The following is a 26341-nucleotide window of genomic DNA, read 5'->3' as shown; positions in this document are numbered from 1 at the left end:
AGCAGCACAGGCTGCCAGGGACAGAAGTGGCCAGCAGAGCCCGCAGCCTTGCTGGGCGGCCGTGGCCACGGACACCTGCCCAGGCCTCCAGGCCCCTCCCTCTCGTGCCCGGGCCTCACGGAGTGACCTGGTAAAGTCAGCGCGCAGTCAGCATTTGCTTCGAGCGGACGGTCTGATAACGGGTACACACCGCAGGCTCCTTCCTCCCATTTCTCGTCTTCTGCGAGGCGGGAACCCTGGGGCCGCCTCCTTTTCTGCAGCCGAGGAGCTCATTCATTCCGATTGCCGCCCACCACAAGATTTTGAGCCTTTTTTTTTCCTTTTTTTATGAACTGCACTGAGAAGCCTGTTTAAACATTCAACAACCAGGCGGTCGATTGGGAAGACCCAGCGCATCCAAGTGAGGACCACAAGGCCCCGGACGGTCGCGTTCACGCAGGAGCGGGCTGGCATTGCCCTGAGCCAAGGGAGCCGGGGCGGGCGCGCTCCCGGCACAGGGGACAGGGGACAGTGTGAGGGTGTGAGAGTCCCGCTGGAGGAGACCGATTCCGGCGAGCAGGGCGCTCTGGACGGGCTCCGAGCTGGCGGGCGCCATTTGCCAAGAGCGGTCTTGGACCACTTCGCAGTTAATCAACTGTCTTTTTAATAAAGCGCGAAGGTGCCAAGGCAATCAAAATAACGAGTCTGGCTGACCAGCTCGCAGGGAGTACAGAGTGTCCCGGCCGGTCCGTGACAATTAGTCACAGGTCCCGCCCGGCACCGAGAGCAGCCGGCGAGACTGCTCACGACTCCGACGAGTGTGGAAGCGTCCTCGAACAGAAGTCGGGGTTCATCACGGCCCTGAACACGCTTCTCCCCGGCCTGTGCAGCAGGACTAGCGAGAGCAGTCCACGGCAAGGGGGGCCACTCTCCTCTCAGGCCCCAGGCCGAAGGCGAGAAGGACAGCCGGTGTTCTGGGCGCCCCGGCGGTCAAGCCGGGGTGAGAGGCGGCATCGCAGCGGTTAAACTCGCCATGACGCCTCTTTCCCGGGAGAGCGGGGTCCCGGGCAGTCAGGACGCCGCATACCCGCCCTGTGTCTCTGCACTCCTGACAGAAGTTGTAAATACGCCCCCGCCGCCCCCCCCCCCAAAAATATACGACTGTCAAGCAAGGAACTGGCCGCCGAATGAGGCCCGCAGTGCGCGGCTTTCGGCTTCGTAAAATCGACATCCGAGTTGACTCGTTCTGGGCGCTGGGCTCCTGATTCCTGGTGGAAAGGAAGCCGGAAGTACAGACGAACTGTAAAAACCCCACTTTTGCGCTCATGTCGGGTGGTCAGTGTCTGCTCCAAGCTGAGGGCCACTGACAAGGTGCCTGGGGGACATGGAGACAGCGAGGACACAGCCCGCTGGTGTCCAAGGAGAGCAGGCCCGGGAGGGGTCAGGGCGGAGGGCGGAGGGCGGAGCTCGGGCGCGGAGTGGGCGGGGCGGGGCGGAGCTCGGGCGCAGAGTGGGCGGGGCGGGGCGGGGCTCGGGCGCGGAGTGGGCGGGGCGGAGGGCGGAGCTCGGGCGCAGAGTGGGCGGGGCGGGGCGGGGCTCGGGCGCGGAGTGGGCGGGGCGGAGGGCGGGGCTCGGGCGCGGAGCCACAGAAGCAGACAGAGTGGAGGGCGGAGCTTGGGCACGGAGTGGGCGGGGAGGAGGGCGGGGCTTGGGCACGGAGCCGGTTGGGTGGAGGGCGGAGCTCAGGCGCGCTGCCCGTCTCCCCCTCACGGGCCCCTTCCGGCCTGGCAGCGTGTCACCGGCTGTGTGGCGCTGCTCCCCCAGGACGCTACTGGAGCTGTACGCCCCAAGTTTTACTGTAAGAAAGTACTATTTATGAGTAGGGCTGGCCACACGACATTGAACATCCTAGCCCGCCTATCGATTATTGAAAAGTCGTGGTGCGGGTCACGGTCGGCTGCTGTGTGTGACGTGCTCCCAGGGACCCTGCTGGAAACGCCGCGTTTGTTATGAAACTGGCTTTGCAACAGTCCACGGTGCAGCGATGCCCCAAACACGTGTTTCCTAATGTTAGCTAATAAACCTGGTTATTTCGCTAAGGGGACTTCTGAGCAGCGTGGCACGTACTGCCTGGGGTTTTCTTGCTGCTTGTGGTATGATATGAGAGGAGAGAAATGAATCGAGGGGAGGAATCATTAAACAGTCGAAAAAGCAGGACACCCCCGGAGTGAAAAATATGCAGCCAGAGATTTCCGGGTTCAGCTCCGACATGGGAAAGAGCTTAGAAGTCATCGCTCCACCTTACAACAAGGAACACCTGCGCAAACCAGAAACCACGGAAGTTTCTTGCACCGAGGGGAGCGAGGTCCCGGGGCACGAGCTCCCCCAGAATCTGCAGCGGTGGGTGGATCAAGAGTCCCTGCTGAGGCCTGCTGGCCTAGCAAGGAAGCCACCGGGGACGCAGACCAGGAGAGAGGGGTCAGGAAGCTGAGGGCGGGGGGCTCCTGAGTGCCGATCTGTCCCAAGCCACACACTCGGGGGATTCTTCCTCCAGGAAAGAGCGGGCTTGGGCGAGTGTCTGTTAGTTGTGTGACATGCTCCCGAGTGAGGGTTCCAGGGGGTTAACAGCCACACCGGCCACCTGCTGCTGGGAGCGCAAAGCCAACTCCCCCTCTGCCCCCTGCTGTGCCCCACCCGCCCCCAAACGCGCTTCCCGGCATGGCACAGACAGGTCCCCCGCGCCTCGGCGACATCTGCGGCCGGCACAAGCCACCCGCCCAACGCGGCGGCTCGTTTCACAAAGCCGAGAGTCTCCCCGTTTGGATTGAGAATCTGAACAGCAGCATCCTCCGCGGACACCTGAGGACCGGCGAGACCTGTTACCCGCCGCTTGGGACGCAGGGAGCAGCTGCAGCTCGGGTCTCACAGGTGGACCAAGTCCGCCTGCGCCCTGCGGGAGACGAAGTGAGGGCGCGGGGCTGGGAAGCCGCAGCCCACGCACGTGGCTTGACTTTCCGTCCAGAACGTTCAAGCTCAGCGCTCTCTACCCGCCAGAGGCTGGCGACACCCTTCGCGCCGTCCCCTACTGTGCTCCGGGCCCCGTTCAGACTCGGCACGCGAGCCGGTGCGACCCGCTGCCCTGCAGCAGCGGCCCCTCCTGGGCTTGCTGGTCGCGGCCCCCCGGGGTCAGCGGGTTTCGCGTTTCTATCCGAACGCGGCCTAATTAGGTCAGGACTTGACAGGCGCAGGAGGAGGAAAGCGAGCGGGGAGGCTGCGGACCCGCCGAGCACGGGGTGCGCGTCCCGGGCTGCGGCCGGGGGGACCGCGCGGGGAGCGGGGAGCGCGGGGCGCGTCGCGGCTCCGCCCCCTGCCACCGCCTCCCCCGCGCGGCGGCGCCTGCAGAGCCTCGCGTGCCACCTCCCGACCGTCCCGGGAAGACCGCGCGCCCCGAGCCCGGCGCGGGAGCCGCAGGGGTGCGCCCGGCACAGCGAGCGCGGCCCCGGGGCGCGGTGCCCCGCGGCGCCGCCCGGGGGCGTCAGGGCGCCGGGTGCCCGAGCCCCGCGCGCGTCCCCACCGCCCGCTGCGCGCGGAGCCGGAGCCGGAGCCGGAGCCGGAGCCGCCGCGCCCCGTCCGCGCCCCGAGCTCCGCCGGGCGCTGCTTGCGGCCCCGGGCTGCTTCCCGGCGGCCCCCGGCGGCCGGCGACGCACCCTGGGGGCCCGAGGCGCCCCCCCACCCCGGCCTCCGCTGACGCGCGCCCAGAAGTTTTGAAGGCGGACGACGGGCCCCCAACTTCCCGGACATGAATCAGACCGCGGGAGTCTCCAACAGCGTCAGGTGTCCCCCGGGGAAGGGCCACAAGGTAGGGGCCTCGCGACGGGGGCGCTCGGGCAGGCGCGGGCCGGGGGACCCCAGGGGCGCGGGGCCCCGCGGCCGGCGGGGCGCGGGCTCTGTAGGAAGGGGTGCGACGAAGGGACCAGAGCCCACGCCGGGCTCCCGTGGGCTCCGTGCCGCCCCTGCGCGGGCAACCTCTGGACCCGGCTCTGGCGGTTGGGGGCGGGCGCGGAGCACGCGGGGACCAGACGCGACCCCTCCGCCTGCACTGGCCTCCAGAGATCACAGACGGCCGAGGGGCCCAGGCTGGACCCTCTGCCAGCGCCGGCGTGGGGACCACGCCCTGGGGACCTGCCGCTTCCCCGCGTGGGCCACCCGGGCCACAGAGGTCCCGGCCTGCGCGACCAGGTGCGCGCAGCCTGGCTGGGCCACCACCAATGTCCCTCCTCCCTTCTGGCCTCGCTCACCTTTGCCTGCTGTTGGGGCGCGAGGCCGCCCCTTGTCTGGGCTGCATGGGGGAGCCCGGCCAAAGTGCGGTATCAGTGTGCTTTAAAAATATTTGAGAGTATTTCTGTGATTTTTTTAAAGACCAAGAGAAGGCAAGTGCTTTGCATCTTAGGTTTGAGATGTAGCCGGAAAAGATGTCTCATCTTTGGGCCTGTGTTTGCTACACCCATTTATTTGCCTTATACAGTCGGTACTCAGGCGCAAGTGTTGATTAGCGTGTTATTCGAATATCCCCATTAATGTCTATTCGTTGGGGGTCCCTCGGAGGTGGAGCTGCAGTTTGCGATGAGGCTGGATTCACCTGGCGGCCGAAGGCACCCTGAGCCTGCCCAGTTGTGTAACGTGAGGCTTTGGGACCCGATACCTTCGTTTCGACTGAGTAGTGCCCAGAATTTTCTCCGCCAGTCAGGCCCGAGGGGACGGCATTGAAGAAGCAAGCCGTTCCTGTGATCTCCATTCCCGTTAGCTACGATCCAAGCAGTTACACTTTTCACATTCATTTTATTTAATATCCAGAGGAAATGTCTTTTTAATATGTAGGAGCTGATAGTGTAACATTTTAAATTAAAAGCAATAAGGTTCCACACGCCAGTGAGTACGCAGCAGAGACATGTGTGGGGTTCAGAGGATTCAGTGATTTCTTTTAAAAAATGCCTTTGGTTCCGGGATTAAGCAGTTCCTGGCATGATCGTGGGGCAGGGTACTGACACTAGTGGAACTTTCTGGAAGTGTCTGAACACACAGTGACAATTTAGGAGGTACTGGGAACCCGTTAGTCACAGGTTGGAGATCACCCTTTGACTCTGGGAGGTGTCTGACAAATGCTTGGTCCATGGGGTCATCTTCCTTCAGTACAGCTGTCCTTAGTCATTCATTCAACAAACATCGTAAATGCCTATTAAGTTCCAAGGACTGAGCCCCCAAATACAAGTTTAGACATTGCCTTCTCTTCCTAGAACACGGCTCTGGTCAGGCTGCCTCCTCAGGCTTTAAAACCTGGTCATGGTCCTCATTGCCAGGAGCGAGATGATGATTCTGCATCTGCTGGAAGGAAAAATAAAATAACCCGAATTCCCTTCGTGAAAGAAGGATCCACTCAGGTTGGGGTTTGCCTTCGGTTTGTGGATTTGCAGTTTGCTGCAGTGAGGTGGCGTAGCCGGAGACCAGGCGTCAGTGAGCATCCCGGGGTGGACACAGGACGGGCACACGGCAGGGGGTAACGGCGGGCGTCAGAAACCACCGGACAGACCCCGTGAAACCTGTGAGCATTTTTACTAGACCGTAAAACTCGACAACCCCAGTTTATTTTGTTAGAAGTTTGAAATAAGCGTGTTTCCATTTTCTGTGCTGGTCTGAGGGTCGTCTGGAAGGTCCCGGGGGAAAGACCCCGGGCTCTGGGGAGAGTGCTTCGGCTGGGCTCCCTGACGCAGCCCCTCGGGAGGCTCTCGCCTGCTGAGCCCTCTTCCCCTCAGCCCACAGTGTTTGGGGTTGGGCAGCCTCTGCCTCCTCCCACGGGCTTGAAGGATTCCTAGCTTCACTTTTAGGACACGGCTTCACCACCTGGTCCCTCTCTGTGGGAGTCCCCTCCCCCGCACCTCCCACCCCAGGGCCAGCTACTACCTTGCAGCATCTGCGGGCACCGCAGGCTCATGCAAGGCCTGAGAACTGCTGACCGCCATCCGGACACGGGTCCGGTCCTGCCCTCCCAGCCCGCACCCCCGCTCCCGGCCGAGGGCAGCTGGCATCAGCCAGACAGAATCCTCCGTGCCTAATATGTGGGGTTTTAAAACAGGGTCTCGCTTCAGGAGGGCGTCTGTTCCGTCCTCTCACTGCGTGGACCCGGAGATCGGACGAGATCCGGCCGGGGACTGGGCGAGCCCGACTCTCCCTCCCTGCCCCCTCCCTACTTCTTGGCACGACCCCTGAGCCCAGGCTGTCTCATGGCCTGTCCTCTCCACCTGCGTTTGAGGCGAGGGTTACATGTGCCGGATGCAAGGATGTCACGTGGGTTAGTGAGTCAGCCTTCGGGGCACGCCGCTATTACGTGACGTTAGCGAGAGCCGGTCGGGGTCCTGCTCTGTCCCACGGCCATAGCCCTTCACGCTGAGCAGGAGGCCGACTTGTTTGCTTAGTCCCTTCTGAAAGAAACAGGAAAAGGATGCCATATAGAGATATCTGTAAGGTAAATTCTTTTTATGACCCAGAACCTAAATCATCCTGAAGAATTTTAGAAACCGTAATGTATGGCATAAAATGTAAATTACTTTAATGACTTCCAGGGTATTAGGGAAAATCTATTTATGCTATTTTGGCTGTACATTTTATTGATTTTTAAAACGTTAATTGTCCTCAGTTTTTTTTTCTCAGTAAAATGCATAAAACGAACACAAGCTCATGCACAAGTTAAATATCCAGGAATAGAGGGCACTCAAGGAGTTGTGACTGTTTTGTTGTTGTTGTTGTTTAACTTATGGATTTTTTTTTTTTAAGTCAAAACCTGTACCTCAAATGCACTGTTTGAATGATCTCACCTCTGGCACCTTATGAAGGAAATGACCAATGGGCATTTTCTAGACCTCGAATCTGATGGTATTTTTGATTGAGGGCGTAGAAATCCGTATTGGTCAACAGGGCGGAGGGCAGCCACCCGACTCCCGCCTCGTCCTCTCCCTGCATCTCCCAGGCCTTGGGGAGCCCTCGGACCACAGGCACCACGAACGCCCTCCGCGCTCTGCATCATCGTGTTCCGTGACATTTTTTAATCCAGTGTTAAGAGGTCGTGAGGCATGCAGGCGTTACCGTAGAACCGAAAATGGTGTCCGACTCGATGTGGACCCAAGTTTGTATTTTTCATTTCGTTTGCCACGGATTCAACAAGATTAACACGTTCTGGGTAATAGTCGTTTTCGCTGGTGAGTTTAGACGGGGAGACTCGGTCGGCGGACATCTCTTGCCTGAGGGGAGAGTCAGGACCTCGCAATTGCATGAGCTCTGCCCCCTGTTTGGGTCGAGTCTCGGGGAAGCGGCTATGGCATTCTGGGCCCTTTTCTTTTCTTTTCTTTTCTTTTCTTTCCTTCTTTTCTTTTCTTTTCTTTTCTTTTCTTTTCTTTCCTTCCTTCCTTCCTTCCTTCCTTCCTTCCTTCCTTCCTTCCTTCCTTCCTTCCTTTCATTTTGCTGTCTAGAAACAGGAAATCCGCTGGGCTCTAGGCCCTTGCTGATATCCCAACCCTAGAGAGAGGCAGAGTGAATGCCATCACTGAGGCATTCCTGAGTGCAGATGTCTAAAGCGATCTGCAGTAAAATGTGCTTGACGTGACCCCTAAGCCAGTGGGAGTCCTTCACACTTTAGTATGAAAACGAACGCACGTAGTACGTATATCTGACATACGCTCATAGCCTGAGGATGGAAGGTTCTGTATGAAACAGACAGATGATCATGATAGAAAATTCAAGATACGTTTCTCCATTCTATTTCTTTTCATGTTTTCATGAACATTATCTTATTTTATCTTCACAGCAGCCACTGAGGTAGATAGGTGAGTTTGTACTTCTCTTATTTGTTAACTGGGAAAACTGAGCTACATGATTATATACAAATCACTTTGGTCACGGGGCTAGTAAAATTGAGAAAACGTTTCCAAGCTGATAATGTGTAAACAATGAATAGTATTGAATATTTTCGTCAGCGACCTTCAACCCATGTTTCTTTCATCCTATAAGTCTGTTAATTTCCTCATTGCCAAATATTATTTATGTATTTCATAAGTATTGGACTCCTTGCTCACTATTCTTTTTTAAAAAAATAAAAAGAAAGTGCTACTTTTATTGGTGAGTCGATCTTCACAGACGAGCAAGGAAACAACGGAATAAAATACTCAGGGTGTTAAAAAAGGGAAAAAAGCCAAGTTATAGAATTGCAGTCAGAGAAGAGCGAGCAGTCAGCACAAGTTCGCCGGGCGGGGGGGGGGGGGGACGGGGGAGTAGGGGGCGTCACCAGAAGTAGGACTCATTGCTTGCTATTCTCACGACATGTCCTGCAGTCACAGGGAGACCACGCGGACTCAAGGCTTAGTGCCACAGACCTTTCCGCTTCCCCGAACGGGAACTGTAACCCTTGCCACTTGCCACCAAGGGACCCTTATGTTCTAATAGACAGCTGTTACATAACATTTTCTGTATTTGCTTCTGGCGATGTTTCTTTGTGACCACTGAGAATAGATTCAAATTCTTTCCAGCAGCTTCTTCTGCATAGTAGTCAAAAGTTTGAGAAATCGTAAAAAGAGACATGATATGAGAAAAAAAATAAAAAAGGCAACGTTTATCATCTTCTTCCGCTTTCGTAGTGGTACAACAATTGTTTCTTAATCCATTCAGCTGCTGGTCGGACTTTTGTAGTGGTGCAACATTTGTTTCTTAGTGGTGCAACATTTGTTTCTTAATCCGCTTATCAGCTGTTGGTAGGATGTCTGCAGTTAACAGAGGTGTCCTTCATCACCCCCTGGGTCACTACCTTGGCTGCCCACTGCCTCTCCTCTCCTACTGGACACACGGGGCTCTGCTGTCTCCCATCTGCGGCTGATCAGACCTGGGCCCCCAGAGGACACAGTATTTAAGGTCACACAGAATGACTGCCACGTGCAGTCACGTCAGGCTGAGGGCGACTGTTGAAAGAAAGAGAAGGCAGGGAGGGGCAGAGATACTAAAGTACAGGGCCTCCCAAAACAGAGAATGTGGCCTTCCTCTCAGACTCCCTAGTTACAGCTCCTGCGGCGTCTGTCTGTCTTTCCATTACTTCCCTTTGGCATTCCGAGAGGTGTCTACCATCATGTGACGTTGCTAGAAAATAAAGACACATCTCCACTCCTGGCAGGATTTCCCACTTTCCCTTCCGCGACCCATCACCACCAAATCAAACAGCCTTTCGTTGAGCAAACATTTTGATAAGCTCCTTTGCGTTTTTACTTTGTATCTCAAGGGGCACAAGTGAGAGAGACAGAGGAAAAAAAAAAAAAAAGGTCACGGAATTGCTTTCTAAGCAGGAGTGGGAATGATGGCGACTTTCCAGGTTATTATTGGCCAGAGCTCACCAGAGCTGAATTTATCAGGAAAATAAAGGGGATCTGCGAGGCTTTGTGGCAAGAGATAAAAGGGAATAAGACAGAAAAAAAGACGATGTTGCCGGGGGCCAGGAGATATACTTCGGAGAACAAAATAGAAACATTTCTTGTATCTCACTTTGCAGAGGAGTGTCAATAAATCCCTTCTGGGTTTGCTGGTGTGTTGTCGAGCTAGACTTGGGCTTTCGAGCGCCGTCGGAGTTGGATGGTTCGATGTAATGTTGAAGTGGGGTGGGGGTGGGGGTGGGACGGGAGTCTACACTGCCCGAGGGGGGCGGGGGCCAGAAAAACCTAGATTACATCTGTAATGCATCCGTTCGTTGTTTTGTTTTATTTGACTTTTGTTGGGTTTCCGCGTTGATTTTGCGATCCAATGAGCTTTGATAAAAAATGTCATGTGGCACGCGGGGCACCCGGAGGCTTCAGCGGGCACCGGACGTGACCTCCCTCTGCGGGGTCTCGGGATCCCGAGCTCTGTGCCTTCGAAACCAATCCCTAGCCGCCTGCGTTCGTACCCAGATGTGTGAAGACGCGCTAGCTTTCTCCCGTCACGTTGTGTTACAAAGGGTCTGATTTCGGATGTTAAACTGCCCAGTCCGGTTTAACAAAACCAGGTCAAGGCCGACACCTGCTCCGGCCGGTCGGCGCCCGCGTCGGGCCGGAAGCCCGCGGCGGGGCGGGGAGGGGTCTCCTCGCCTGCTCTCTTGCCCCCCACTCCCCAGTCCTCACCTGTCCACGGCCAGGTTCAGGTGGAGGAGAAATTAGGGGACAGTCGGAGTGTAACATGGCGGGTGCAGTTGCCATCTGGGACAGGTCACTCTGGGGTTCGTGGACATCTGGTCCCGTCCAAAACGCCCAGCGAGACGATGTCCGGCCCTGTGGAAAGCACCTGTGGGTGTGTTTGGCCCTTCGGCGTGGACCGCATGTCTCCGCAGATGTTTTGGGTGGAGCTGATGTGACTGGGTGTTGAGGACATTTTGGCGTGGATCGAACGTCTCAGGGGACATTTTGGACAGGGCCACGTGCCCGGCAAGGCTCTGAGGATGTGACAGAAATACGGAGCCGAACCTTTCCTCGTGGGGAGCCTGGGGGAGCGTGTCTCCGGGCACCTCTCACGGGACGTCGCGAGGTCCCCGTCGCTGTCCTCCAGCCGTGATAGGACGTCACAAGGTCCCCGTCGGCTGTCTTCCGGCCGTGACAGGACGTCGCGAGGTCCCCGTCGGCTGTCCTCCGGCCGTGATACCGCCCCTCGCCCTCATGCCTCCTGCCGCCGCCCTCTGCGAGTGCCTTCCGCTTCCGGTCCCGAAGACGCTCCCGCCTTGGCTGCCCTCGCCATGGCGGACACGGCGTGCCCAGAGGCGTCTGCTTTCCCGTGCATTTTGCCTTTTTCCGGGTGGGTCCAGATCCCATCGCTAGGCCCCCGGGGTGGCCCGTGCTCCAAGGCACCCATTCGGGGCTCTCCGGAGGGTGCTGTGACCCCTCTCACTTGCCGTGCGCAGCTCTCTGTCCCCTCATCTGGCCGCTCATCCTCCCTCCCGCACGCAGTGGCGGCGGTCCCCGGGAGCCCCCGGGCTCTGTGTCGGCGGCGGGCGCCGGGTAGACGATGGCCGACGTGTGCCGGGCCGTCTCAGCGTCACGCCCTTCGCGCGGAGCCGAACAGGCCACTTCCGGCGGCGGCGTGGGTGCCATTTTTACGGTTCGTAACTTTCGGCGCCTCAGCTGAAAATGGGGCAGGACGACGCCGTGAACCTCGGTCGTCTTTCCGCTTCTGGTCCCCTCGTCCCTCTCAGAGCAGCGGGCAGGCGGTGACGACCGGCAAAGCGCGATCCGGGCAGGCGCGACCTGAGCTCGGCGTGGGGAACGTGCGTGGTTCGGTGAGAGGATTTGAAAAGGACCGTGGACGACCTGGCCCCACACTCTCTAGTCACCCAGAAGCTCTTGTTAAAATCCAGGTCCTGATTGAACAATTCTGGGGGGGGGGACCCCAAGCTTCCGTGTTTCTCAAAAAGCCCCCAAGGGACGCCGATGCTGCTGGTCCTCGGACCACACGTGGAGGGACAAGGCTCTGTCACTTCTGCTGAGTAATACACAACATAAGCCATGATACGTTTTGTTATGTAACCGTGACAAACCCCTGAAGTCTTCCAGTTGGGGAAAAACTGTCTTAGGAGTCGTTTGCACATAATGGTCTCTCATTTCTCTGGACTATGATTAGACATTTTGGTGCCGCCCATTCGGAAACGAGGGTCGAAAGAGGGAAAAAGAGGTTGAGATTCTCATCGGCAGCTTTGCCGTCAGCTGCCTTGGTGGCCGTCACCACATAATCAGCGTCTCCGGAGGTCAGCCGCATCTCCTACGCAGTTTGCTGTGTTTGGTGGTCTCTAGGGGTCCATAAAAGATACAATACTAATTTTATATTTATAACTGTATTTTACGCTTATCTACTCAGCTTCACTACTTTTTTTAAAAAAAGAAAAACAAACCTGGGCTCTCGGTTATGTGTTCACCTCTATTTTTGTTCCTGGAGCAGAAAATAAAACCCCGCCTGTAGCACCTGCTTCACAAATACCTGTGAAAGGCGAGGGAAGGCGCGCGAAAACTTGGATGCATCCAGGTGTGAGAATCCACGAGATTTTTTTAAGTCCTTCTAGTAGATCCCGTTTGCTGAATGATGGCGACTTCCTAAAGTGAAAATAATAGATCTCGCGCTGACTGTGGCCGGGGCCGAGAGAGGCAGCCCTTCCAAAATTTAATAGAATCGGTAGAGTAGAAGGGTTAAAACCTTATCGTTACAAATACAATAGTTTTTTTTTTTTTTTTGAAGAAATAAGCAGAAAAAACCTGTCTTTCCTCGCTCACGTATTTGGTGATTCTGCATCAATGAAAACTCCCGTTCTCTCTAAGGTAGAGTTCACTAAGACATCAAAACCGCTCCGTCTTCCTGAAGAGCTCCCGTAGTCTAACTTCCTAAAGCATCTGTTTTCGTTCTACCCACATCGGAATCCACTCAGTTTGCAGAATCATTGCTCTGGCTACGAGCTATCACTTTGCTGGGGCGTGGAGCCAAAAGTTGAAGAGCCTCAGGAAAAAGATTGATGCCAAAGGCAAAACGACCTAGTCACGGTCTGCAAACGATGTGTTATTACAGGCAAGGAAATGCCACTATAACATTTACCAGACAGAAAAGAGGAAGGGGTCGGGGGGAGACAGAGGAGATGTGAGTAGCTTACCGAGCCCTGAAACTCCTACTTGGCATATCCAAGTGCGGCCAATGTTTTTATTTATTGAGGAGAGCAGAAAGCCACCCATTTTTCTACTACCCGTTAAGTTACGGCTCTTATTTTAAGGAACAGATTGAGTAAATTGCTTCGTTAAATGCAACGTTAAAGGTAGAACATTCGAGTGTAAAACTTATGCCTTATTTAACTTTCAAAGAAGTGAAGAAACTTCTAATTATATATATAGAGAGACACATACATATATATATGTACACACACACAGACATACACATATGTATACACACACATATACACACATATATACATATACACATTATTAGGTAGTATGGGAAATTCTGAAGTCTTATTTTGGACAGATACGTCGGTGATACAGATTTTCAAGTACAGGACACTTCACACTTCACATCGAAGTCCCCTTTGCACCACTAGTGCATGCGTGTGTGTGTGTGTGTGTGTGTATGCACACACACACATTTTTGTTGCCTCTCGTAGCACGCAGACCTGGGACAGCTGTGTCGCTGAGGCACGTGAAGGCAGCCCTGGGCGGTGACGGATGTGGGCGGCGGGGGGTGAAGACGGGGGCCAACGTGGTCTCGTTGAACCTCATCTAAATGTATTTCTGTATCCGAGGTGGAAGACTTAGAGTTAGAACAAATCCGTGACAGGATTAGGAAAAAACGACTCAAATCTGGGTGTGTTACTGTGGGAGAATGCCTAGGAAGTTAGCCCCGTGCCAATAAAGCAATACCTAGCATTTACTGTGGGACGGGATTTTTTTTGGGTCAAATGCAGCAGCCTGGAAACGGAGGAAGCAATCCTTGGCAGTAATAAGGAGGGAAAAGGGAGCGTGGTCTGCCAGGAACATGCTTCGCGTGACCTCACAGGGGTCCCTCCTGTGACAAGTTCGCAGAGGCGGGAAATGATTTGCACGAGGTCAGACGTCTCTTATCAAGGTTCAGACCTGGGCTTCAGCCCTGCACTCATGATCTAAGGGCTCAGTCCTAACGTGACGCCGGGTAGTGAATGGTGGAAAGGAAGTAAACTGATCGGAATGGTCACCTAGCCACTTGGCCGTTAGTGGAACTGGCCGTGGGGTAAACCGAGGTCTTTTACGCGACAGGATTACGTCGCACAATGGTGGGGTCCTGCTCGGAATCGGGGCCCCGATTTCCTTGCCGAAAGGTCAGATCTCTTCACCAGTTGGTCTCGTATCCACGAATGTCACAACTCTCTCATCAGTTCCAATGATCAGTCTGCGCCGATGCTGTCTGTTTGGTCACGTGATCCGCAAATGAGGACAGCTCTACCTCCCACGCTCCATGCCTTGTCATTCCTGTTTCCCCACCTTTTCTTCTGCTTCCGGTCAGGACCTCCGGTGCTGTCAAGCAGTACTGTTTCTAGTGAGAATTGACCGATATCGTGGCGTGACCGGGCCACTGAACGGTGTGATTTACTGAGACAGGGGTGGTGAGGGAGGGCAGTCTGGATGTGATCATCCTTTGACATATGTAATTGTCTCTTGCCCCGGAAAGACATCATTTTAGGGGGCCGAGACTGGGGAATCATCCGCTCTCCAGTATCAATTTGAACTGTGAGATGACTTTCTGGGCTCTGTTCGGGGATGTTAAGAGCTAGAAAGAGTGTGACACCCTCCCCTGACGACAAGAAAAGTGTCAGTCGACATGCAAGTTCGCCATGTTTTTTTTAATGCATGGGAGAGATGAGGTGTCACGTCTACCAATAACCCGCCTCTAGAGGGCGGCAGAGAGCACAGGTGTTAGGCGGTGAGGCCGTGAGCCGGTGCCCACTGGGCAGGCGTCAGTAGGGAAGCTTCCGGGATAGTCGTGAGTTGGTCGAGGTCTCGTGTGAGCTGGTGGGAGAGTTGGAAGCGCGTGGGGCCTGGGCGTGGGAGGAGGGGTGTCCCACTCATCAACGAGGCCGAGGTATCTCATGAATGACAATGCAGGGCCGTGTGGGATCTGAGAGCAGATTCAGGAACAGAAGGACATCGGTGCAAAAGCTGGGGACGTCTAAACGCGTCCTCTGGCCGAGCGAAGAGTCTCGGAGCCACATCGAGTTCTGGACTTGGCCACGTGCACGGCTACGTCCCAGACGTCCCCTCGAGGGAGGATGTGCGGGGGGTGAACAGGGATCCTCTCCTGGATTCGCAGCGTTTCTGTCGGTCTAGAACTGTTTCAAAATAGACCCTGAAACGGGAGCTTAACGGTGACACAGGAGCGTGCGCAAAGGCCAGGGCGAGGCCGGTTCTAATGAAAGAAAAGGCGCCAACGGAGGGAAAAGCATTGGTGGAAAGTGAGAACGAAGATTTGAGGAGTAAAGCCGTGAATCAGGAGAAATCAGCGTCTTCCAAACCCCCCGAATAGCCCAGCTCCCAGGGCGTTCTTGCAGAATAGTCTTGTGAGACACCCCCCAACCCGAATAACAAAACGCTTCTGATCGTCTAAACTTGTGAACTAGTCCGTCTCGAAATGAACAGTATACATGAGCATAACAAAGCGTTTGAGAAAGTCTGGACTACTGAAGTCCTTTTTTAAAAACATAAATTCAGTGTTCCCCCGAACTGCTTAGCCGTGAGTACTTTCTCCTTCTCAAATATTCTTTTGATGTCAGCCTCATGAAATCAGGAGTGAGGTCTGCTTGGTGCCAGCCAGACAGGTACAACTCAGGGCGCACGAAAGGTATTTATGTATTGGACACGTATCTATTACCCACCTGTTAACATCCCTTGACCTTGGGTTCTGAGGAATACGCCCGGGCCAAGCTCAACAAGAGGGGAGTGGCCTCGGGGCGAAGGTGATGGAATAACTCTGAGAGGGACAGAGACATGGGCAGCGATTCTCTCCCTAGCTGCCAGCAAGAAGGACAAAGCCAGCATCCGGACCAGGAGGAAGTCTAGGCAGATACATTGTGGCGGCCAGGATGCGATTCTGAGGCTGGTTACTGCTGCGGGCGGTGGGGGGGTGGTCCTGTAGATTCGCATGTGGATTTTGCTGCAAAGGTGTGGGCTTCTAGCAAAGATCTTTTCTCGTGGGCTGCATTCCAGCCCGACGTCTCCTCATAAGCTTGGGTGTAGAGGAAAGGAGATATAGATGCTTCAAACTGTTTGGGGAGGAATGAAAAAAAGAAAGAATGAAAAATGATGGCCGCGATAAATTTTTCCTGACATATTTATTACAGTTCTTTCTTGAAACTTTGCGAGGGAGACATTGATGAGGCCGGGACCATTTTTTATACTTAAGCGTCTTCTCTCAGCTGTTCGAGACGAGAGCGTTTTCAGTCTGGATTAATGGACCGGCTGTGCAAGTCGGAATAATGAAGCATCGCGATGACTTCCGGGCCCATTTCTCATCCTGCCTGTGCAGACCGAAGCCCCCACCGGCTCTAGGTTGGCCGGCACTGCACCCCATTCCCGAAGTTTCAGCCCAGGATGAGAAATAGCCTAACGACTGGTCTGGAGCCCCCATTAATGGTGGGCCACGCGGAGCAGAGGCAATGAGGGCGGGGAGGGGTCAGCCTTGGAGGATAGTCCGGCGGGGGCTCCTCGTGTGCCAGGCTGACATGACGCGGAGCAGCGTGACGGCTTCTCTGAGACCCGGCTCGTGCGCAAACTGCTTGCAGACACACCGTCCCTGAGTCTCCGGAACGTCAGTCCGTTCCGGAGACTCAGGCACCGCAGCCTCGTTTGCCCCCGTGGGAACTTTTTCTGTTGCTTCCTGGCATTTCTGAAAGAAGAGAGAAGGTCAGTCCGCAGTCCCCAGGGAAGGGTCGTCCTTGGTGTCAGCGAGATGCGCGGAGATGGGAGAGGACGCAGGGACCCCGGAAAGGGCCCGTGGCTGGATCGTCACCTTCCCCTGCGACCTGCCTCGGGATCCCCTGCGTCAGCCCCCTGCAAAGACGCAGAGACGTGCGTTGAAAGGAACCTAAACCAACTCGGTCATCTTAAGGACGTTTGAATTTTAGCCTAATTTATAAGCGGTTATTGTTTTTTTTTCATATCGCGAGATACCTAATCAGGTCCTTCAGCATAGTTATTAGCTGTTTTAAAGCCCCAAACTGTTACCGTGACCTGGAGAAAGCCACAGGCCTCTCCCCGGAGAAACAGGTGCAGGTACCTGTTCAGACGTGTTTTGCAGCTCACGTTGACTCTGCAGGCTAAAAGGGACCATCGGCGTCACCGGGGTGGACGCTGCGGTCTCTCCCCAGCATCCCCGTCACCCTGTCTGCACGGGCACCGTGCCGTTTGGCAGGGTCATGATTCATCCACGTCGATCAGAATAATGTCTCCTCTTAATCACCCCGGAGTGACCAGCTCAGTCACCCGCACCGTCCCGAGCCCACGGTAGGCATGTCCCGAAGGTCTTGCGTGGCGGGACTTTCTCTGGGAATCTAGGATACAGCGGATCCTTCTCTTTTTGTCCCCGTGGTGGGCGCGCGGGGAAGCAGCCCTGGCGCCGGGACGATGACGTTGTCAGCCAGAGGCAGGCGGGACTCGGAGCTTCTCGCGGGAGTGAAGCCACGGCCTTGCGCGTGGAGGACTTGGCCGGCAGGGCGCGGTGGGAGCCGTCGGTCCCGTGAGCGCGCACAGGCTCCGGAGCGTCCAGGCCCTTTTAAGTTGCGTGTACCATTACTTGCGACGAAAGGAGTTTTCGGTGACGCGGTCGCCCAGGGCCGCCCCGTGAGTCCCGACGGGCCGGGACCGGGTTTGCGGAGCGCGGTGTGGGCGGGGAGGGAAGCCGGGCCCCGGGCCGCTGTGTCTCCCCGGCGCCCCGTCCTGTGTGCGGAACGGGGCACCGGGCTCCGGGTGCCACTAGAGGTATGAGCGGCATGAGCGGAGGCAGCGTCCCCTCCGGCCACGCGCGATTCTCCAGCCGGTCTGGGGCCCGACCTCGGTCTGGAGTCCCCTGTGGGGCCAGGTCAAGGTCCTGAGACGGAGGAGAGGAATGACAGCCGGAGGGGAGAGCCGAGCCTCCCACGGCACCCCGCCCCCCACAGCACCCAGACAGACACCCCACGGTCGCCGTGCTCTGTGGGACTCGCCAAAACGTGGGGGGCCACCCCCAGGTGGCACGCTGGGGGCGTTCACCTCGCTTTACCTCACTCACCAAACTTCCCCGAGGAGGCCGGGAACCCCACGGAGCCTCTCCTGGAGCAGCCGCGGTCACAGAGCCCGGGGCCGAGCGCCGCGTAGACACACGTCCAAGGGTTTCTGACCCATACGCTCATTTTAAAACCATGCCCAACCGTAGTTCGGGGCAGATTGTAAAATCTGGGTTGCACGTAATGACACGGAAGTTGACAGTGTGCGCTTACCGCCTTTTACTCCCCAAACCCTGTTAAAAGTTAAAATGCCGACAGTGACTCGCACACTCCGATGGCAGGGATGTAAGTCAGTTGCTTTGGAAAACTGCCACTGGATACAAAACCGGAGCGTGTCCACGGCCTTCCACCAGCACCTTCACGCCTGGCTGCACACACGCGCCCCAACAACACGAATGAGATATTCGCGGCAACATTGTCATCCAAGTCTCGAATTGGAAGCAACTGTGATGCCCCTCGGAGTAGACCGGATAAACACACTGTGGTGTTTTTTACCCACCGGAGTACTATGCAACACTGTAAAAGAATGAAGCGTAGCCACACGGGCCAGCATGGGTGAATCCCCCTGTCATTTTGAATTTTTAAGGAAAAGACTCCAGAATGTATGCGTAGACCTGGGAGACCACGTCTGCAGCACAGTAGTTATTCTACAAATGTTAGTTTGTCATTCCCCTTGGACTCTAAAAGATCGTCGGACGATGCCATTGACGCTCAGCGAGGAAATGAAGTGGATTTCCCTAGTTCTCTCTGCGCGGCGAGCCTCGCATCCGAAACCCGAGCGCGCCGACAAGCGCGACAGCTGTGCGGTCAGCACTTGGCAGAGAACATCACTTGCCTTCGTGTGCTCTCGCATGCTGCGTAAATTCACACCCATCCGTCTGGAAACAAAAATACGCGCTCTCCGTGTGTAGCGTGGGTTTAGTAGTAGACGATGGAGATTCTGCATTTGGAATTACGCACGCGATACTAAAACCGATGAGGGATATTATATATTTTTTAATTCCCATAGTTGGTTCTACCTCGTTCATTAATTTTTAACTGACATTCAGTCTGTAGTCTTTTATATCATGGAGAAGAATCAAAGTGTTTGAAAGGTAGATAGTTGATGATCCTGAATATTTCAGTTCTTCTTGTTTTTCACGAGAATTAGCTTTGGGTGACGTGCTGTAATAAAAATGACTTAATTCCAGGTGAAGACAGATGCCTTATGACTTTCATTAAAAATTTTTAACACCCGCCGCGTTAAATTGCAGTGAAATTCATAAGCATCGCTGTCGGTAATTGATGGGACATTGGAATCCTACTGGTATGATTTTGGAGTCTGGAGTGTTATTAATAGGCCACCCAAAAACGTCCATTTTTTTCCTGAAATGCTGACTTTTATAGGGAACGAGCAAGTGAAGAATGATAAGACATGGGTATAAATTTTATTCGTATTTACTAGATTTCAATAAAATGATGTCAAAGAACCCTCAAAATATCAGACCGAAATGAAGATTGAATAAGCATCCTTAAATGTTAAAAGGATAAAATCTTTTGTAGCAAGAGAGTGAAGTTATAACAGCCTCCACTTCACAGGTAATCCAGAAACTGAGTAATAAATCCACAGCAATCACGAGGAGGCTTTAGAGGTTTTCTTGTCAGCATATTGCTCTCATTTTCTGTTTTTTAATCAGTGGAAAATGCGCAGCTGGGATTCGCAATGGGCTTGGAGCCTCAGGAGGGCGGAAGGGAAGCTTCGTGAAGGGGCGAGAGCTGGTTCTCCGGGGCCAATGCAACCCGAACCTCTCTGAACTTGGATCGGTTCCTGTTCCCTCTGCTCAGCCTCCTAGTGCATGTTTGGTCAGTTGCTGGATCCTGAGCCCCTCGGGGACATTTGTTCACTGCTCCATCCCAGGTGCCTAGAGTGGGGTCTGGCACATGGAAATGCAATATCCATTTGCTGATTGAATGACGTATACACAACTTTAGTCTTTTGAACGGATAGTTTCATCTCCTGTTTCCCATCTTTTTCATTTCTTAATCTTTTTCAATCATTTACTAGGTGTGTTTCCATTCTTTTCCAAATATGCCACACATACGCGTGCACACACACACGCACACACACACACATACACATATGCTAATACACACATATCTATATCCATCTACATATATATATATATATATAGATGTGAAAAAGTTTCATTTCTAATGTTATGGTGGCAGCACCTTGAGAATCATTCTACAATTCTAGCACATTCCTAGTTTTGGGGTTCTCTCGTTAAGGAAGGGGCGATATCTTCATTTTTAAGACTGTTTTCCCTGCCTCCGGCAGGACTCGATCCGTTTTCTTCCCGCGGGACGGAACGACAGATACGCAGGGTGAAGTGCTGACGCCTTTGTCATTATTTCCCACGGGAACTTGTCCCACGCCACGGTCTTACTTCATCGCTTTGCTGAGATGACATTCACGTTGGCACGTTTGCTTCGTAACTGGCCGTGCGCCGTAATGGCACAGATCACGACCGATAGGTTTTCGGCTCCCTCGCTTAAGTGTTCTCGTTAGACATTTTTACTTCTCTCTCACAAAATTTATACTTGGGTCTTTTCATAGTAACGCTTCCTTTAGTCGCGCTAATGGTATTTGACTAGCAATTCTAGCGAAAAGTATTCATCTAAGTAAACGAGCAATTACACTCTCTACAAATAGGAACACAGTGAAACTATGTAAATAATGGTAACTAATTCACAGCCTAACATTTCAGATTTAAAAACACTTCAAAAATGTCCACATCCCTAGTAATTAAAATGCATGTATGTTAAAGTGGGACTATCATTTTGGTCCATCAGCTTGGGAAGACCATTCTTTTTTCAATCCATACCAGTATTTTTTTACAGCAGAGTCTCACCCCTGCTTCGGGAAGTAAAAATGTGTGCAAATGCTATAGAAATGAACTTGGCACTATATGTAGAAGCCTCTGGGAGGGGAAAAAGAGTTCTCTTTTTAAAGATGTGTCTCGGATACGTTTGGATAAAGGTACAAAACTGTGTGTAAGAAAATGGTCATTATAATAGAAAAAAGCAAGCGATAGTAATATCCAAACCGCGACGGCCGCTTTTGGGAGTCTGTTCTCATGCACACGACGTAGTTGAGAAAAACATCCCATTTTCATTTTAAAAATAATACGTTTCTATGTCAAAATTTTATCAGAAAAACGCTCATTTTCTGCGGTCGTATTTCGGCATCGAGTTCAGGGGCGATTTCCACTTTCTGTTTTCCTGGGTGCTCAGCTGTTTTGTCTAATTTTCTGTAATGACCTGGGTGAAAAGGCCTTCATGGTGGGAGCCTCCAGATGCCACCCCTGGGGCCAGAGCAGGAGAAGCAGCAGCAGCGTTAGTGACTCGTTCGTGACGCAGTCCGGGCCCTCCTCGGGCTGGATTCAAGTGGCCAGAAGAAGCGAGACCATCAGAGGCTGTTCTTTATGAGAGAGACACGAAGATACATGTGCAGGTACAGGTGGGCGCTGCAGGAAAAAGTAAGGCTGTGGTCAACGATAAGCGAGAATCGGTCGTGGTGATAAAAAGAAAAAGATTAATCGAAGTGGCGATTGGAAAATTATAAACTATTGACATGGGAATAACGAGGACATGTCTCACCGAGGACCTGGGATCATTTCCAAGTGTAACGTCAGCGCGATTGTCTTTGTGGAGCCGCGGGATGAGCCGGTGAGAGCTCTCGCCGAAGATGTATTTACTCTTAGGAAATTCTACCAAAAGTTCGGGTGTGCGTTTAGTTTTCAAGAACTCAGCAAGATCTCGGAGACAGTATGCAATGTTCTTCAGAGGTCAGCTGGGGAGAAAAAATGATAAGACAGCAATCTATAGAGAATTCGCACGTGGAGCTCCGGGGAAACTCTCCGAGTAGGATGGGAAGGGTAACAACCGCGAAATGAGTAAGTCATTTCAGCAGCTAATTATCATACGTAAATTTTTATCACTGTGTGGTGTGATTTTTAATGGGCGATCTGGCAATAATATGAAATACTTTAAAAGCACCTTTGGTAATGAAATTCAGAGAGCTTCGTCTTTCTCGTGACTTCGTAAATATAATTATATTTAATTTTCAGACTCCTAGAAAGACTCTCAAGTCTCCTCTGTTCCGTCAGTGCGGAGTCTGTATGCTTTTGCATAGCTTTTTGCTATTGCCTTTTCCCACTAAATACGAAATTGGAAATTTTATATTACATCGAGCAGAGGTACAGAGCGAATAAATTATTCTGCAGATCGCCAGCACCCGACCGGACCACCTTGAATTACGGGATGCTCAGCAACCTTCCCCCAACACCCGACACTTCATTCTGAACAAGATCATCTCCCTACATTGAGTTTTACCCCCTCAAACGCTCTGTTTAAAATACAGATGCACCTGGGGCGTGCCGCCTTACGTGAATTACTGGGGGCAGAGGCCTGCTTCCCTGCCTGGGGAAGCCCAAACACCCCAGAAAGAGTAAGGGGCCTGAGTGAAGTCTGAGGGAGGAGGGTGAGCAGGGAGAGGAGGGCGGGGCCCAGCCGGGGAGGCGGAGTCTACATTGTGGTTTTCCCCGTGGGGGCTTGTGTGTTTCTTCTTCGGGGCCCTCTGCCAGCAGGTGAGGCACATTTGTCCTTTGCAGAGGAGCCTCTGAGGGACGGCAGGAAAGGGGACCACGGAAGCAGGGGGTGTTTGAAGTCAGAGAAACCTTTGAGATTCCTGGTCCAAATCCGTTTCACAGGTGTGGTAGACAGCAATGCTCTTCCCTGAAAGGCACACAGCTGTTACGTAAACCTCGCGGGTTTTTTAAATTTTTAAGAACCTTTCAACGCCGTTTCGATGCCGTGCTTGGGTGGGCCACCCTCCCAGCCCCACCCAGCCCCAGCCCGAGACTCTCCACGCGAACTCTGGACTGCCACGCATGAGGATGGTTTGTCGCATCGCCGGCCCGGGTTCTGTGCTGTCCGCAGCCGTTGCTGTGTTCGGCATGAGCGTGCCGACGACGGGTGACCTCGGGGCAGCCGTGATCACAGAGCGATCGGACACAAGGCCACGCGAGGCCTCTTCCCTGCCCCAAACGCGCAGCTCTGTGCAAACACCCCGCTCCCCCGACCCACCTCGTCTCCCCGGGACTCCCTGCGGACCCTTTTTTAACTCCTCTGTGTACGTATTTCTCTCCACTCGGCAGAATGCTCACAAAAAGAGCGACTCTTGGATCGGTTCTGTTTGTCTCCCCGAAGGGCTGTTTGCTTTCTCCCGATCCCCTCCCCTAACTCAGTCGGACTTTTCCAGCCGCTTCGAGTCTTCCCGGGGTGACGCTCACCTTTTTAAAACTGGGTCAGGGAGCAAAGCAGATCCTTGAAACTACCTGTGTCCCCGTCCGTCCGAGGAAGTTTTAAGAGGCTTTTGTCAATCTGGTTAATGTTATTTCTGTCCAAGTTCCTCGCGTGGTTCTGAAAAGACTGATTCCAGGAGCCAAAACGGTGGTTATATGAAAAAAGTGTTGATTGCAGCGTTGCTTGAAAGTAGAGATTTGGGAACGAATTTTAAACACATCAGTGGAGGAATAAATGCGTCGTAGAATCATGTGATGGGATGCTCTTCGGGGCAGAGGGGAAGCTGCGTCTGCCGGTGTGGGTGAACCTCACGGACACCGAGCTGGGTGCCAGCCAAGTCGTAAGGTCCACACTGGGGAGTTAGTTGTAGAGCCCGCTCGGACCCGTGGCTGGCTCTCACGAGGGGATGGTCGTGGCACTGGAATCAGGAGTCCTAGGTTTTCCCCCCAAACGCCCTGCAGACCGACCGCGTGATGCCGCGAACGGCTTCCACGGGGCCCGCGTTTCGTGGTTGCCAGAAAGCGATCCAGACGCGAAATCTGCGCCCGAACGCCCGGCACCGTGGAGATGATCCCACCACCAACCGCGGCGGACAGAGACCAGTGTTTCCTGCTCGTTCATCTGCACGTAGCTGATCGAACACAAAGCGCGTTTTCGAGATCCCAGCCGGAAACATTTCCTAGTAATAAAATATAAATTACGGTGTTCCTTTGTGGGTTATCTAGTTTTCTTCCCTCTTACCATTTCAAACAAATTTTTCCTTTATGTGTAACTTAAATAACATCAGGCTTTCTGAGCGGCGCCGAGTTAAAAACCTCTGCTCGACGCAGGATTTTTTCTAGTCCTTCGCAAAGCTTCATTCAAGCGCTTTTTCAAAGGTTTTTGAAAACGGAACATCCCGAGCGGGCCTCCTTCCTGTGCGGCTGCCGAATTCATAATTCTCAGCGCCCCCACCCAAATGCGTGGCCTCTGCGGCCTTCCGTCTCGTAACAGCCTCGAAGCCCATTTGCTCCCTCCACTAAGGGGACGAGTCGGGCTCCGTCGACAAATCAGGTGCCGGATCCATGTTCGCTTTGCCGCATGGAATTCCCGGCGGAGGTGAGAAGCCGCCCCAGGGACCCGAGAGGCCCGGCCCCGGGCCTGGCGTGGCCGTTTCCCTTCCTGTGGTCACCCCCCCCCCCCCCGATGTTTGACTAACTCCTGGGTTCTATCCGCCCCCACTTCTACCCGTCCGGTCTGCGAGGCGTTGAATTGGACGTGCACTGCGCCCATCGGTGGTCTGGGCCCCGAGCCCACGCCGGTGGGGGATGAACGTCGCCGTGGGAACGGCGGGTGCCCGCTGGGCTCTGCCCTGCGCTCCGCTGGCCCCCTCTTCCCGCGTCGCCGGCCGCGTCCCCCCGGACGGCAGCCCCGTGTGGGGAGGGCAGCAGGGACCTGGCGCTGGCTCGGAGCGCCCTTTGCATGCGACTTTTTTTTTTTTTTTTAGGCGAGGCAACCCTTGGTTGACCTTCCAGATGGCAAGGACCTCGTCAGCTTGCAATCCCTTATTTTTTTTTTTTTTATCTTTTACGCCTCCAGCACCTGGTCTTCCTAGGTGGTCTCCCACCCAGGCCCGACCCTGCTTAGCTTCCGAGATCAGACGGGATCGGGCACGTCAGGGTGGTGTGGCCGGAGACCGTATGCGACCTTGAACCTGGACAGTGGAGCCAGTTCTCACAGCTTCCGGGCGCATGCGCTCCCCGCCCGGTGGGACCAGCGCTCCTCAGAATGTGGTGGGATCCGCCGTCAAGTCCTCGAGAAGCGGGGCGGATGGGGGGTGGGGCACACACTGCCCCAAGACCTCCAGTGTGCCTTCGCGTGGTACTTTAAGCTCTTCGTTTATCGGCTAATAGTGTGAGTATATCCCGGCTCCTCAGAGGTAGCAAAAGGATGTGGAGGACCATCGCGGCAAATGAATTTCTCTCTGTGACAATAGCAGTGACGAGGCTGCGTATCTTGAGTCCTACGCTTAACTCTTCTGGGCATCGGTGTTATGAGCCAAAATTTCCTGAGTCACAGTTTCTTCCTGCGTAAAGTGAGGATGCGAATATCGTCCTCACTTGGTTGTTCTCAGGGTTACGTCATGAAATAAAGACCCCAGCGTGTGTCTCTCGTGCGGGATCAGTGCGGCCGTGTGTCCCCTTTGGTCTCCACAGCATTTCACAAGCATCGTCTTGCCTGATGCTTGAGGTGGTTTTATGCGATGGCCGGAGAAGGCATTTTGACCTCCATTTGTCAGTCGAGGAAGCCGAAGTTCAACAATATCAATGGCCATTTTTCGAGTGACCCTTTAGCAAGTGGTATTTATTGAAACTTCGGAATTTTAACCGCACTTTGGTGCCTTTGCCCCTTGAATCATCGTCGACTAAATAAACGGCCGGGACAAGGAGACGGGGCACGTCTTCGCCTACGAGGGGTGACGCGGCAAACAAACAGACATGAAACCCAGTTAAGCAGCTACGCTCAGTGCCGAATTTCCGTTTTGATGACTTAGGTCAGTGAAGGAGGCACATTTGTGTTTTCGTCCTTCAGGAGGCATGAGCATGCTCCCTGCACGCGATGCCCGCACCTGGCACCCCGCGGGGTGGCGTGTTGGGGGCCAGGGGAAGCAGGAAGAATCCTCACACGAGGACGTCCTTCTGTGGGCTCAAGCGACGATTCTTGCTGTGCAGGCAGACAGCAGGCTGTGAGTGGGTATAATGTTCCTGAGTCCAGAGGTGAATTAATAGAAGGGAATTGAATTTATTTCTGTGTCGTTCCTTGTCAGGTTCCTTCCTGTAACTTTTAACGAAATGCCCGACCAGTAATTTGGTGACCAGCACAATTAGCACGGGCGTGGCTTTCGGGGAGAGGTGAGCAGTGGTGAGTGATCGGGAACAGTTTTCAGCATAAAGTGGCTTCCTGGTGTGGCTCGAACACTTCGGGAACTCAAAGACCGAGCCTGCCCTCTGCTGGGGCCCAGAATCACCGTGCCGGCTGCTCGGTGAGCAGAGGGAAGGCGAGGTCCCTGTGTTCTTGCTGTGCACGTGTGAAATTCGAGCGCCCTTCCATGAGCTCGGTTAATCCACTGTAGTGTCTGTTCTAAGCAAGGATCCAACTATGTGCAGCCAGCGTCTTCAGAGTGCGGGTCGGGCTTCGTGGCCAGGGACAGAGTAGCCATGGGGG

At 54.1% G+C, this 26341-nt stretch overlaps 1 protein-coding gene across 1 annotated transcript in view; it reads left to right on the top strand.

Moving 5' to 3' along the window:
- Positions 1-3763: 3763 nt before the first annotated feature.
- DPP6 (dipeptidyl peptidase like 6) overlaps positions 3764-26341 on the top strand; it is a 320383-nt gene continuing 297805 nt past the window's right edge. The window contains exon 1 of the mRNA XM_036230619.1: positions 3764-3838. Within this exon, the coding sequence (XP_036086512.1) occupies positions 3779-3838 (60 nt within the window). The 5' untranslated portion in view covers positions 3764-3778. The remainder of the gene's footprint in view (positions 3839-26341) is intronic.

Source organism: Rousettus aegyptiacus, unplaced genomic scaffold (assembly GCF_014176215.1).
Source record: "Rousettus aegyptiacus isolate mRouAeg1 unplaced genomic scaffold, mRouAeg1.p scaffold_m13_p_13, whole genome shotgun sequence".
Classification (NCBI taxonomy): domain Eukaryota; kingdom Metazoa; phylum Chordata; class Mammalia; order Chiroptera; family Pteropodidae; genus Rousettus; species Rousettus aegyptiacus.
The sequence above is the reverse complement of the archived record's forward strand: the minus strand, read 5'-3'. Positions and strand labels throughout refer to the sequence as shown.